Source organism: Oncorhynchus clarkii, chromosome 22 (assembly GCF_045791955.1).
Source record: "Oncorhynchus clarkii lewisi isolate Uvic-CL-2024 chromosome 22, UVic_Ocla_1.0, whole genome shotgun sequence".
In the NCBI taxonomy this organism is placed as follows: domain Eukaryota; kingdom Metazoa; phylum Chordata; class Actinopteri; order Salmoniformes; family Salmonidae; genus Oncorhynchus; species Oncorhynchus clarkii.
In genome coordinates, this window is record NC_092168.1 from 8,687,735 (window position 1) to 8,702,335 (window position 14,601).

General features: G+C 42.8%; 1 protein-coding gene across 2 annotated transcripts in view; it reads left to right on the forward strand.

The window, feature by feature from the left end:
- The window catches only part of LOC139380295 (voltage-gated inwardly rectifying potassium channel KCNH7-like), a 49,963-nt gene that overhangs the window by 15,220 nt on the left and 20,142 nt on the right, over positions 1-14,601 (forward strand). For both annotated transcript variants that reach the window (XM_071122878.1, XM_071122879.1), the window contains exons 6-7: positions 180-394; positions 3,853-4,278. In XM_071122878.1, the coding sequence (XP_070978979.1) occupies positions 180-394; positions 3,853-4,278 (641 nt within the window). The remainder of the gene's footprint in view (positions 1-179; positions 395-3,852; positions 4,279-14,601) is intronic.

The window sequence follows — 14,601 nt, forward strand, 5'->3', positions numbered from 1 at the left end:
GAAACATCCCTGTTTCCCTGATCACCAGCGCCAACCATCATCAAATGTGTGATGTTTGGCTCACTGCTACAGTTTTTGACCTCTGTCCAGGTACTACTCCATGTCCTTTACTAGAGCTGTGCTATACTGTATTACCACCTCTCTACAGTCAATTTCTTTGGGTTGTCTTTACGTTCCAGGTCCGTTCAATCATCTCAAGTCCAGTTTGCTGGGCTCCACCTCTGAGTCCAACATCAACAAGTACAGCACCATCAACAAGATCCCGCTGATTGCGCTCAACTTCACGGAGCGGAATAACGAAAACAAGGCACACTCTCCCCCATCGTCAGAAAACACTATCATAGCACCCAAGGTTAAGGACAGAACGCACAACGTCACTGAGAAAGTCACACAGGTGAGACAATTGGCTGTCTGGAAAGCACATTTGACTCTTTTTTTTTTTCCCCCGTACAACTTTCATGTTACATGATGTGTACGAGCCACAAAATAAGCCATTTACCAAATGAATGCCAGACACATTGCTGCCTATATTATTCATTATGTTTGTACAAATGGCTGCTTTTGAATCATATATTTCCACACTGTTTGACATTGGTACTAATGCAATGAATTGGAGAAACAATCTCATCAATGAATAGCCGGTGTGATTTGCTCTGTGGAAAAACAAGTCCAGCAGTGTAATACAGTATGCAGTAGAATCGCTCCTGCTTGTTCCCTCAACAAGTAAGCGCTGTATAGTGACTGTCCTCTCATTACCGTCAGTGTCAAACCGTCAGCACAGGCTGTAGGGTAGAGCACCAAGCTTTCCCGTACAACCAGACCTTCTTTGACAAGCACTCCTCCTGACAATGACATTCTATAGAAGAGACGAGCCATTCTCACTCATAAGTACAGCCATCATCCGAACTCTCTGAATTCTCTGTGTTGCACTACCTTGAATTGGCCATTCGGTGGGTGGGTTTTTCACATTAGATACGGTAGATGTCGAGATGCATGGGAGAATCCATAATTCATCTTGTAGATGTACTGAGGCAACTTAAAACAAAGGCCTCTGTCCTCATCATTTCTCCAGCACTATCATCAGATAGAAGGTCTCTCTTTGCAGCCTGTCAGAGCTCATTAAGATCCAAAGGAGAGGAAAGCCACATACTAACTGGACATTATAAACTGGGTGGTTTGAGCCCTGAATGCTGATTGGCTGACAGCCATGGTATATCAGACCGTATCAAATCAAATCAAACTTTATTTGTCAGATGCGCCAAATACAACAAGTGTTGACCTTACCGTGAAATGCTTACTTACAAGCACTTAACCAACAATGCAATTCAAGAAGAGTTAAGAAAATATTTACCAAATAAACTAAAGTAAAAAATTGTGGGGTACCGAGTCAGTGTGCAGGGGTACAGATTAGTTGAGGTAATTTGTACATGTAGGTAGGGGTGAAGTGACTATGCATAGATAATGAACAGCGAGTAGCAGCAGTGTACAAAACGAGTGGGGGGGGGGGGGGGGGGGTCAATGTAATAGTCCGGTGGCCATTTGATCAATTATTCAGCAGTCTTATGGCTTGGGGGGTAGAAGCTGTTAAGGAGCCTTTTGGTCCTAGACTTGGCGCTCCGGTACTGCTTGCCGTGCGGTAGCAGAGAAAACAGTCTATGACTTGGGTGACTGGAGTCTCTGACAATTTTATGGGCTTTCCTCTGACACCACCTATTAATTATATAGGTCCTGAATGGCAGGAAGCTTGGCCCCAGTGATGTACTGGGCCGTACGCACTACCCTTTAGCGCCTTACGGTCAGATGCCGAGCAGTTGCCATACCAGGCGGTGATGCAACCGATCAGGATGCTCTCGATAGTGCAGCTGTAGAACTTTTTGAGGATCTGGGGACCCATGCCAAATCTTTTCAATCTCCTGAGGGGAAAAGGTTTTGTCGTGCCCTCTTCACGACTGTCTTGGTGTGTTTGGACCATGATAGCTAGTTGGTGATGTGGAAACTCTCGCCCCACTACAGCCCTGTTGATTTTAATGAGGGCCTGTTCGGCCCACCTTTTCCTGTGGCCCGCTATCAGCTCCTTTGTCTTGCTCACATTGAGGGAGAGGTTATGTTCCTGGCACCACACTGCCAGTTCTCTGACCTCCCCCTATAGGCTGCCTCATTGTTGTCGGTGATCAGGCCTATCGCTGTTGTGTCGTCAGCAAACTTAATGATTGTGTTGAAGTCGTGTTTGGCCACGCAGTCGTGGGTGAACAGGGAGTACAGGAGTGGACTAAGTACACACCCCTGAGGGGCCCCGGTGTTGAGGATCAGCGTGGCCGATGTATTGTTGCCTACCCTTACTACCTGGAGGCAGACCGTCAGGATGTCCAGGATCCAGTTGCAGAGGGAGGTGTAGTGAACGCTGAGTTGTAGTCAATGAACAGCATTCTCACATAGGTGTTCCTTTTGTCCAGGTGGGAAAGGGCAGTGTGGAGTGGAATTAAGATTGCGTCATCTGTGGATCTGTTGGGGAGGTATGCGAATTGGAGTGGGTCTAGGGTATCCGGGAGGAGCCATGATCAGCCTTTCAAAGCACATCATATAGCTACCGACGTGAGTGCTACAGGGCGGTAATCATTTAGGCAGGTTACCTTCGCTTCCTTGGGCACAGGGACTATGGTGGTCTGCTTGAAACATGTAGGTATTACAGACTCATTCAGGGAGAAGTTAAACATGTCGGTGAAGACACTTGCCAGTTGGTCTGCGCATGCTTTGAGTACACGTCCTGGTAATCCATCTGGCCCCGCGGCTTTGTGAATGTTGACCTGTATAAAGGTCTTGCTCAAATCGGCTACGGAGAGCGTTATCAAACAGTCATCACAGTATACCACAGGAATTACAAAATCTTTATTTTTACTGCTCTAATTATGTTGGTAACCAGTTTATAATAAAAATAAAGCACTTCGGGGGGTTGTGATATATGGCCAATATATCTCAGCTAAGGGCTGTGTCCAAGCACTCTGCGTTGCGTCGTGCTTAAGAACAGCCCTTAGCCGTGGTATATTGGCCATATACCACACCCTCTCGGGCATTATTGCTTAATTAGATTACAACATTGCTTAGATAGCCAAAATAAGCCCCAGAGTCAGAGTCCAACCATGGAGAGAAGCTAACCCAGAAGCTGTTGAGCAATGGACACTGTCTGTTGTATCTCTACCATTGTTATTAACAGAGCACTGCGAAAGCTTTTGTAAAAGCTACTATTTTCAAAAGATGTATTGCTATGATATATAACCTGATTATCCTCCCTCAATTCTATCATTAAATCAAATTGCATTTTCAAAATGATCTACCCCTACAAAATCTATACGTGAATTTACTACCGGAATGTTAGACGGTAAGGCAGTGATTCTGTAGCCTGGTTGCCTTCGCTGTTCAGCAATTACAATCCACTCCTTGTAATTTGCCAAAGACAGGAGTGGAATGTTAGCTAAAAAGACTGTTACCCAGACTTGGGATTCTGTGGAACACATTTGATATTGGGAATCCTATTATTCCTTCCCAAGACGGTGGCAATCATCCTGTCTGTCAAATGAGAGGAGAGGACTTGTCCTAATAGAGTTGGACTGTGCCTCACTTACTCTCAGCTGAATCATAGCGGCTGTCAAGTCCTTGAGCCAGGTACATTACCTCGATTGCTCCGGCAATAGCCAGCTACTGAGATAAGGGAGTTAAAAGCTGCCTCGGATAGATTATTATATTGCCACTTAGAGAAATGTTTGACACTCAAATCTACAGAGTAAAACTTTTTGCCCGAATTTGTTTAAATTAGTGCTCTTGGTGATTGCTGTCCCCTCCTCTCTGCTACTACAGGTACTGTCACTGGGTGCTGATGTCCTTCCAGAATACAAGCTCCAGACTCCACGCATGGACAGATTCACCATCCTCCACTACAGTCCCTTCAAAGCTATGTGGGACTGGCTCATCCTGCTGCTGGTCATCTATACAGCCATCCTCACACCCTACTCTGCTGCTTTCCTACTCAATGACCGCGAGGAGCAAATGAGGCGCGAGTGTGGATACTCCTGCAATCCCCTGAACGTGGTGGATTTCATGGTGGACATCATGTTCATCGTTGACATCGTTATCAACTTCCGGACCACATATGTGAACCTAAACGAGGAAGTCGTCAGCCAACCAGGGAAGATCGCCATTCACTATTTCAAAGGCTGGTTCCTTATAGACATGGTGGCTGCGATCCCCTTTGACCTGCTTATCTTCGGTTCAGGATCAGATGAAGTAAGTCATCCCTAATGCATGTCTTTCCCTGTGTTTTTCTCTCTGGGAGTTTTATTGCATATCACTTCAGCAGTGCTTCCACTCTTTTCCCATTTATTAAGCTCAGACTTATGCCCGTGGGCTACATCTTAAAGGCTGAATTTTTCTGTCTCGGCCCTGAAAGGATTACTGTATTAAATTGCATGTTGTTGTTGTTGTTTTTTTTTGAATGGCCGTCGTTTCAAAATCCATTTACGTGGATTAATGGCTTCAATGATGCATTTAAATGAGGAGCGAGCCAGCAGAGCCCAGCAGTGCTGTGTGCACAGCTGACATACAGATGTGAAAGGCCCATTGGCAGGCAGGCCCACAGGGCAGGATTAAGCAATCATAGACCCCAGGGCTTTGGATTTTTATGCCCCCCACCACCCCCGACACACCCTAATTTTCTGTCAACAAATCTGCGCACAAAGTTGCGTGGTAAATTTACGGTTGAAGATGAAGCCCCTTTATAGTAAAGCCGTAACATTTGCGATGTGGCACAGGCTACTGTTTTTAGGATTTCTAGACATGGGGGAAAAATTGTAGGAGGGTTGGGATTTTTTTGGTGGCTTTTAATAAATGCATTTCATTTACATGGCAGAAGACATTAGTAGAATACTTTCTTATACCACACAAATGAATGAAATGAGTGGCTACTCTGACACTGACAAACTGAGATCAATAAAAACGATCTGGTCTTGAATTAAAACAATAGCCCAGGCCAATGAAGGGACACACAGATTTTACAATATTAGGAGGAAATAAATGAATAAATATATATAAAGGTAGGGCCGTGGAAAAGCAAAAAAAAAGGTAGGCACGTGGATCAGAAAACCACTCAGTATCTGGTGTGACCACCATTTTCCTCATGCAGCATCTCCTTTGCATTGATCAGGCTATTGATTGATCAGGCTATTGATTGATCAGGCTATTGATTGTGGCCTGTGGGATGTTGTCCCAGTCCTTTTCAATGGCTGTGTGAAGTTGCTGGATATTGGCGGGAACTGGAACACGCTGTCGTACGCATCGATCCAGAGCATCACAAACATGCTCAATGGGTGACATTGTCTTGTGAGTATGCAGGCCATGGAAGAACTGGGACATTTTCAGCTTCCAGGAATTGTGTACAGATCCTTGCGACATGGGGCCTTGCATTATCATGCTGAAACATGAGGTGATGGTGGCAGATGAATGGCACGACAATGGGCATCAGGATCTCGTCACGGTATATCTGTGCATTCAAATTGCCATCGATAAAATGCAATTGTGTTTATTGTCCATAGCTTATGCCTGCCCAACCCATAACCCCACCATGGGGCACTCTGTTCACAACGTTGACGTCAGCAAGCCGCTCGCCCACACGACGTCATACATGCCGTGTGCCATCTGCCCGGTATTCATCCGTGAAGAGCACACTTCTTCAGCATGCCACTGGCCAACAAAGGTGAGCATTTGCCCACTGAAGTCAGGTTACGACGGCGAACTGCAGTCAGGTCAAGACCCTGGTAAGGACAACAAGCAAGCAGATGAGCTTCCTTGAGACGGTTTCTGAACGTTTGTGCAGAAATTCTACGGTTGTGCAAACCCGCAGATTCATTAGCTGTCCGAGTGGCTGGTCTCAGATGATACTGCAGGTGAAGAAGCCGGATGTGAAGGTCCTGGGTTGGCATGGTTACACGTGGTCTGCGGTTGTGAAGACAGTTGGATGTACTGCCAAATTCTCTAAAATGACGTTTCAGGCAGCTTATGGTAGAGAAATGAACTCGCCAATTGCATGCTCTCTCAAAACTTCAGACATCTGTGGCATTGGGTTGTGAGACAAAACGGCACATTTTAGAGTGGCCTTTTATTGTCCCCAGCACAAGATGCACCTGTGTAATGATCATGCTGTTTAATCAGCTTCTTGATATGCCACACCTGTCAGGTGGATGGATAATCTTGGCAAAGGAGAAATGCTCACTAACAGGGATGTAAACAAATTTGTGCACAACATTTGAGAGAAAAAAGCTATTTGTGCATATGGAACATTTCTAGAATATTTTATTTCAGCTCATGAAACAGAGGACCAGCACTTTACATGTTGCACTTATATTTTTGTTCAGTATATAGACAGTGCATCGGAAAGTATTCAGACCCCTCCCCCTTTTCCACATTTTGTTACGTTAAAGCCTTATTCTAAAATGGATACAATCAATCTTTTCCTACACGCAATGCCCCATAATGACAAAGTGAAAACAGGTTTTTTAGAAATTTGGAGGCACAGATCTGGGGAAGGGTACCAAAGATGTTTTCACCATTGAAGGTCCCCAAGAACACATTGGCCTCCTTCCTTCTTAAATGGAAGAAGTTTGGAACCACCAAGACTCTTCCTGGAGCTGGCTGCCCAACCAAACTGGGCAATCGGGGAGAAGGGCCTTGGTCAGGAAGGTGACCAAGAACCCGATGGTCATACTGACAGATCTCCATAGTTCCTCTGCGGAGATGGTTGTCCTTCTGGAAGGTTCTCCCATCACTGCAGTACTCCACCAATCAGGCCTTTATGGTAGTGGCCAGACAGAAGCCACTCCTTAGTAAAAGGCACAACAGCCTGCTTGGAGTTTGCCTAAAGGCACCTAAAGGACTCAGACCATGAGAAACAAGATTCTCTGGTCTGATGAAACCAAGATTTAACTTTATGGCCTGAATGCCAAGCGTCACATCTGGAGAAAACCTGGCACCATCCCTACGGTGAAGCATGGTGGTGACAGCATCATGCTGTGGGGATATTTTTCAGCAACAGGGACTGGGAGACTAGTCAGGATCGAGGGAAAGATGAACGGATGCAAGTACAGAGAGATCCTTGATGAAAACCTGTTCCAGAGTGCTCAGGACCTCAGACAGGACAACGACCCTAAACACACAGCCAAGACAACGCAGGAGTGGCTCCGGGACAAGTCTCTGAACGTCCTTGAGTGGCCCAGTTAGAGCCCAGACTTGAACCCAATCGAATATCTCTGGAGAGACCTGAAAATAGCTGTGCAGCGATGCTCCCCATCCAACCTGACAGAGCTTGGGAGGATCTGCAGAGAGGAATGGGAGAAACTCCCTAAATACAGATGTGCCAAGCTTGTAGCGTCATACCCAAGAAGACTCGAAGCTGTAATTTCTGCCAAAAGTGCTTTAACAAAGTATTGAGTAAAGGGTTTGAATACTAATGTAAATGTGATATTTCAGTCTCTTTTTTAAAATAAATGTGCTAACCTGTTTTTGCTTTGTCACTATGGGGTATTGCGCGTTGGAGAAAAAACAATTTAATCCATTTTAGAATAAGGCTGTAACGTAACAATATGTGGAAAAAGTCACAGGATCTGAATAGTTTCCGACTGCACTGTATATACATACGTAAGCTACTAAATAAACTTTTCAGTGCCACACTGACTCACCCAATGATGAAGATGAAGCCATAGGCTACTCACCGGTGATGGTCGCTGCGCTCCTCGTGGCAATAGCTTATCTCAAGATGAGCTACTTTTAAAAAACAGTGCTGTTGTTCGCTCAAAATTGGGAGTTGTTTTGAGGACTTTTGTTCTGTTATTGGTTCTACAGACAGATTCGTCTTCTCTTTTCAGCAGTAGGCATTTGCTTTACAAACTGTACTTTTTTCTGGTGATTGTAGCCTAGAGGTTAAGAGTGTTGGGCCAATAACCAAAATGTCGTTGGATCGAATTCCTGAGTCGACTAGGTGATAATCTGACGTTGTCCCAGCAAATCCCTCTAGATAAGAGTGTCTGTTAAATGACTAAAATGTTAATGTATTTAGACATTTTTAAAAGGAAAACTGACAGCTGAAACCAACCATAGAAATATAGTCCACAGATAGCAGTTCCCATTCAAGTCAGGAATGGCAGCCATTGCTACTGTAGTGTACCCATGAGTTTAACAAAATGCCATGGTAAGAAGTTCCAAAACCCTTCTATGGATGATATGTCTATGGCCACAACGCAACAAGCTGTTCTGTATTTGGCTGGCATTCTGCCCAAATTGCTGCCTTACTGACGGTAGGCATACTGGTAACTGCCATAATAAAATAAATAAGTAAATGAGGGATACAAAGTATATGTTATGGGGGTGCATTTTCCTGCCATGGTTTAGGTCCACTTGTCTGTGCCAAGGCACATTGAAACTGTTCTGGCAGCTCATAGTGGCCCAACACCCTATTAAAACACATTATGTTGGTGTTTCCTTTATTTTAGCAGTTACATGTATGTGATTGTGATAAAACTTAATTCACAGTTGTTTTTTGAAACTATTGATTCTCTGTGGCTAAATTATGCTTTCTGGTGTATTTTGAACATTGAGAGTGGGCTCCTGTGGGCTCCTGTGGGCTTTGGTCCAGGGGCTTCCCTGTAAGCCCCTGCATTAATCCAGCCCTGGGCAGGCCGGCATGTTTGCTTGTTTGTTAATGAGGGAATATCCTTTCAGTGCTTTATCATGCTCTGTTGGCACACCCATAGAAATAAGAATGAATAGAACAGGCGTTCCCATTCAAGTCAATGATGGCATAATGGGTGGATTGGTGGCCATGTGAGTCTACCCATTGGAGCAAAGCAGAAAGTAAAAGCAGGAAGTGTACCCATCAATCTGTGCTGTGATTTGTTGAATCCTAGGTTGAAGATTACAATGTTAAGACAACGAGGTTCTAATCTCCCCTAACCCTTTGCAATTCATGAGACCAGCGTTGCTAGTTAGTTATTTTCTAACGCTTATGCATGGAATTATTATATTGTCTTAACCTTGTTTTTTTAAAATGGGTTGAATCAACTCAAATGACATTACAAAAAATGCATTCCATTGCATGAGCCACATCACTTAACATAATTTGAATGAACATTCTACATTACCATTGGAATTATTACATCACAATGCCAGACAGCCATTGCGAGTGTACCTATGAGTTTACCAGTCAAATTTCTAGGGTTAGACGTTCCAAGCCCGTTCTATTTAGTCTTATTTCTATGGGTTCACCAGAACACGAGAGAGACAGCTTGCGATTCATTTCTAAAGCATAATCACCTATTCCACCTCTACTACTGAGTCAGCTCCCGAGTGGTGCAGCGGTCTAAGGCACTGCATTTCAGTGCTAGAGGTGTCACTACAGATCCTGGTTCGATTCCAGGCTGTATCACAACCGGCCGGTATTGGGAGTCCCATAGGGCGGTGCACAATTGGCCCAGCGTCGTCTGGGTTAGGTTTTGGCCGGGGTAGGCCGTCATTGTAAATAATAATTTGTTCTTAACTGACTTGCCTATTTATATAAAGGTTAAGTGTATGTATATACAGTGCCTTGCGAAAGTATTCGGCCCCCTTGAACTTTGCGACCTTTTGCCACATTTCAGGCTTCAAACATAAAGATATACAACTGTATTTTTTTGTGAAGAATCAACAACAAGTGGGACACAATCATGAAGTGGAACGACATTTATTGGATATTTCAAACTTTTTTAATAAATCAAAAACTGAAAAATTGGGCGTGCAAAATTATTCAGCCCCCTTAAGTTAATACTTTGTAGCGCCACCTTTTGCTGCGATTACAGCTGTAAGTCGCTTGGGGTATGTCTCTATCAGTTTTGCACATCGAGAGACTGAATTTTTTTCCCATTCCTCCTTGCAAAACAGCTCGAGCTCAGTGAGGTTGGATGGAGAGCATTTGTGAACAGCAGTTTTCAGTTCTTTCCACAGATTCTCGATTGGATTCAGGTCTGGACTTTGACTTGGCCATTCTAACCTGGATATGTTTATTTTTGAACCATTCCATTGTAGATTTTGCTTTATGTTTTGGATCATTGTCTTGTTGGAAGACAAATCTCCGTCCCAGTCTCAGGTCTTTTGCAGACTCCATCAGGTTTTCTTCCAGAATGGTCCTGTATTTGGCTCCATCCATCTTCCCATCAATTTTAACCATCTTCCCTGTCCCTGCTGAATAAAAGCAGGCCCAAACCATGATGCTGCCACCACCATGTTTGACAGTGGGGATGGTGTGTTCAGGGTGTTGCTTTTACGCCAAACATAACGTTTTGCATTGTTGCCAAAAAGTTCAATTTTGGTTTCATCTGACCAGAGCACCTTCTTCCACATGTTTGGTGTGTCTCCCAGGTGGCTTGTGGCAAACTTTAAACGACACTTTTTATGGATATCTTTAAGAAATGGCTTTCTTCTTGCCACTCTTCCATAAAGGCCAGATTTGTGCAATATACGACTGATTGTTGTCCTATGGACAGAGTCTCCCACCTCAGCTGTAGATCTCTGCAGTTCATCCAGAGTGATCATGGGCCTCTTGGCTGCATCTCTGAACAGTCTTCTCCTTGTATGAGCTGAAAGTTTAGAGGGACGGCCAGGTCTTGGTAGATTTGCAGTGGTCTGATACTCCTTCCGTTTCAATATTATCGCTTGCACAGTGCTCCTTGGGATGTTTAAAGCTTGGGAAATCTTTTTGTATCCAAATTCGGCTTTAAACTTCTTCACAACAGTATCTCGGACCTGCCTGGTGTGTTCCTTGTTCTTCATGATGCTCTCTGCGCTTTTAACGGACCTCTGAGACTATCACAGTGCAGGTGCATTTATACGGAGACTTGATTACACACAGGTGGATTGTATTTATCATCAGTAGTCATTTAGGTCAACATTGGATCATTCAGAGATCCTCACTGAACTTCTGGAGAGAGTTTGCTGCACTGAAAGTAAAGGGGCTGAATAATTTTGCACGCCCAATTTTTCATTTTTTGATTTGTTAAAAAAGTTTGAAATATCCAATATGTCGTTCCACTTCATGATTGTGTCCCACTTGTTGTTGATTCTTCACAAAATAATACAGTTTTATATCTTTATGTTTGAAGCCTGAAATGTGGCAAAAGGTCGCAAAGTTCAAGGGGGGCGAATACTTTCGCAAGGCACTGTATATATATATATATACATATTTAAAGTCAGTCAGTGAATATTGACAACAAATCAAAATAAAAAACGGTGCCGAGTCATCGTTTAATTTCGGCATGTCACAATTTAATTTAATACAAAATCGTTCATTGTTCAGTTTAGCCCCATTGTCTTCTATGCTACCAAGGTTTGTCTCACTTTTTCCTTTCAAAATGTATTTTTTTTTTCCTGATTTAAAGAAGCAGATGTTTTCATGTACTGTATGTGTTGGATGAAACTGCACCATGCCTATGAAACAGGTGTTTAGGGGTAATTGGTGACCATTTTTATCAGTTTGCTTTATTGAGCTATTTTATCACAACCTGCAAGTGTTACTGGATTCACATCTTTGCCCTTTCGAAGCACAGTTGGTGTCTAACAGAATGATCAGGGAGCTTCATAACCAAGCCAGCAGGCTCCCGCGCTGTGTTTAAGGTCTCTCTCATGCTTTAGCTGCTTAAGCGTAAATCATAGTCCACAGCTGAGACGCAGTAGTCCAGCATCCCATTGTGACATAGCTATTCTACACATTTTGTCATCGGGCGTAGAGTAAATGTAACAATTTTATAACAAATATAATGCAATTCTATTCATTTTGCCATGGGGCAGAGAGAAAAATGTGCAGTTTTACAGATAATTCTATCCATTTTAGCATGAGGTGGATATTATTTTTGCAGTTTAAAGCGAATTTCCTGCTTTTATACACATTTTGCCATAACTTATCAATATGCAGTGGTGGAAAACGTACCCAATTGTCATACTTGAGTAAAAGTATAGATACCTTTTAATAGAAAGTTACTCAAGTAAAAGTGAAAGTCACCCAGTAAAATACTACTTGAGTGAAAGTATTTGGTTTTAAATATACTTTAAGTAAATGTAATTGCAAAAATATACTTAACTATCAAAAGTAAAAGTATAAATAATTTCATGTCTTATATTAAGCAAAGCAGACAGCAACATTTTCTTGTTTCAAAAATGTATGGAAAGCCAGGGACACACTCCAACACTCAGACATTATTTACAAAAGGTGCATTTGTGTTTAGTGAGTCCGCCAGAACATAAGCAGAAGGGATGACCTCATGTTCTCTTGATGAAGTGCGTGAATTTCACAATTTTTCTGTTCTGCTAAGCATTCAAAATGTAACGAGTACTTTGGGTTGTCAGAGGAAATGTATGGAGTAAAAAGTACAAGATTTTCTTTTGGAATGTAGTAAAAGTAGTCAAACATATAAATAGTAAAGTACAGATATCTCTAAAAACTAGTACCCGCAAAACACCAGTCTCAATGTCAACAGTGAAGAGGCGACTCCGGGATGCTGGCATTCTAGGCAGAGTTGCAAAGAAAAAGTCATATCTCAGACTGGCCAATAAAAAGAAAAGATTAAGATCGGCAAAATAACACAGGCACTGGACAGAGGAACTCTCATCCCGGAGTCGCCTCTTCACTGTTGACGTTGAGACTGGTGTTTTGTGAGTACTATTTAATGAAGCTGATAGTTGAGTTCTTATGAGGCGTCTGTTTCTCAAACTAGACACTATAATGTACTTGTCCTCTTGCTTTGTTGTGCACCGAGGCCTCCCATTTCTCTTTCTATTCTGGTTAAAGCCAGTTTGCGCTGTTCTGTGAAGGGAGTAGTACACAGCGTTGTACCAGATCTTCAGTTTCTTGGCCATTTCTCACATGGAATAGCCTTAATTTCTCAGAACAAGAATAGACTGATGTGTTTCAGAAGAAACTTCTTTGTTTCTGGCCATTTTGAGCCTGTAATCAAACCCACAAATTCTGATGCTCCAGATACTCAACTAGTCTAAAGAAGGCCAGTTTTATTGCTTCTTTAATCAGGACAACAGTTTTCAGCTGTGCTAACATAATTGCAAAAGGGTTTTTTAATGATCAATTAGCCTTTTAAAATTATAAACTTGGATTAGCTAACACAATGTTCGATTGGAACACAGAGTGATGGTTTTTGATAATGGGCCTCTGGACGCCTATGTAGATATTCCATAAAAAATCTGCCGTTTCCAGCTACAATAGTCATTTACAACATTAACAATGTCTACACTGTATTTCTGATCAATTTGATGTTATTTTAATGGACAACCAAAATAGCTTTTCATTAAAAAACAAGGACATTTCTAAGTGACCCCAAACTTTTGAACGGTAGTGTATATATATCCACACACCTTGCATTCGGAAAGTATTCAGAGCCCTTCACTAATTCCACATTTTGTTACGTTACAGCCTTATTCTAAAATCGATTAACAAAATACATCTACACGCAATACCCCATAATGACAAAGTTAAAACAGGTTTTTAGAATGTTTTGCTAATTTATTAAAGATAATGTCCCTTTAGAGAATTTGGCAGTACGTCCAACTGGCTTCACAACCGCAGACCACGTTTAACCACAACAGCCCAGGACCTCCACAATCCAGCTTCTTCACCTGCGGGATCGTCTGAGACCAGCCACCCAGAAAGCTGATGAATCTGTGGAGTATTTATCTCTGTAATAAAGCCCTTTTGTGGGGAAAACCTCATTCTGATTGGCTGGGCCTGGCTCCCCAGTGGGTGGGCCGATGCCCTCCCAGGCCCACCCATGGCTGCGCCCCTGCCCAGTCATGTGAAATCTATATACTAGGGCCTAATTTATTTATTTGAATTGACTGATTTCCTCATATGAACTGTAACTCAGTAAAATCTTTGATATTGTTGCATGTTGCATTGTGGGTTTTGGCCTGACTTGCACTCCTTGACGAGTTATTACAATTGGGCTTTAGAGGGCATGTTAATATGGAGTCTATTTTATGTTGGTAAAGGACTTGTTGTGCTATTACATCAGAGTGGTCTTGTAGATTAGACGTAACATAGTCAACTTAAATCCAGGACACTCAAATTAATATTATATGTTATGTGGTTACATAAGATAGAAGGTTACTTAAGGCAAAAGGGGGGTGGATGGATGGGTCTATAGCAAACCAAAGGTTGTATGTTTGAATCTCATCACAGACAACTTTAGCATTTGAACAACTTTGCAACTCGGCTACTTACTACTTAAATAGCTACTTTGCAACTACTTAGCATGTTAGCTATCTTTTCCCCTAACCCTTCCCCCTAACCCTAACTTTAACCCTTTAACCTAACTCCTTAACCTTAAACCTTACCCCCTAGTGCTAGCTAACGTTACCTCAGACCACGTTGATTATATAAGCCCTATGTGGAGCTAGACCGGGGATGGGCAACTGGCGGCCTGCGGGCCGCACCCCTTTTGAAGCCCCCTCCCCGCCCCAAAAGGACTTGTTGCAAGTGCATCAGCAGTTTTTCCTCTTTATGTCAGTAATTGATAGCCATGAAAT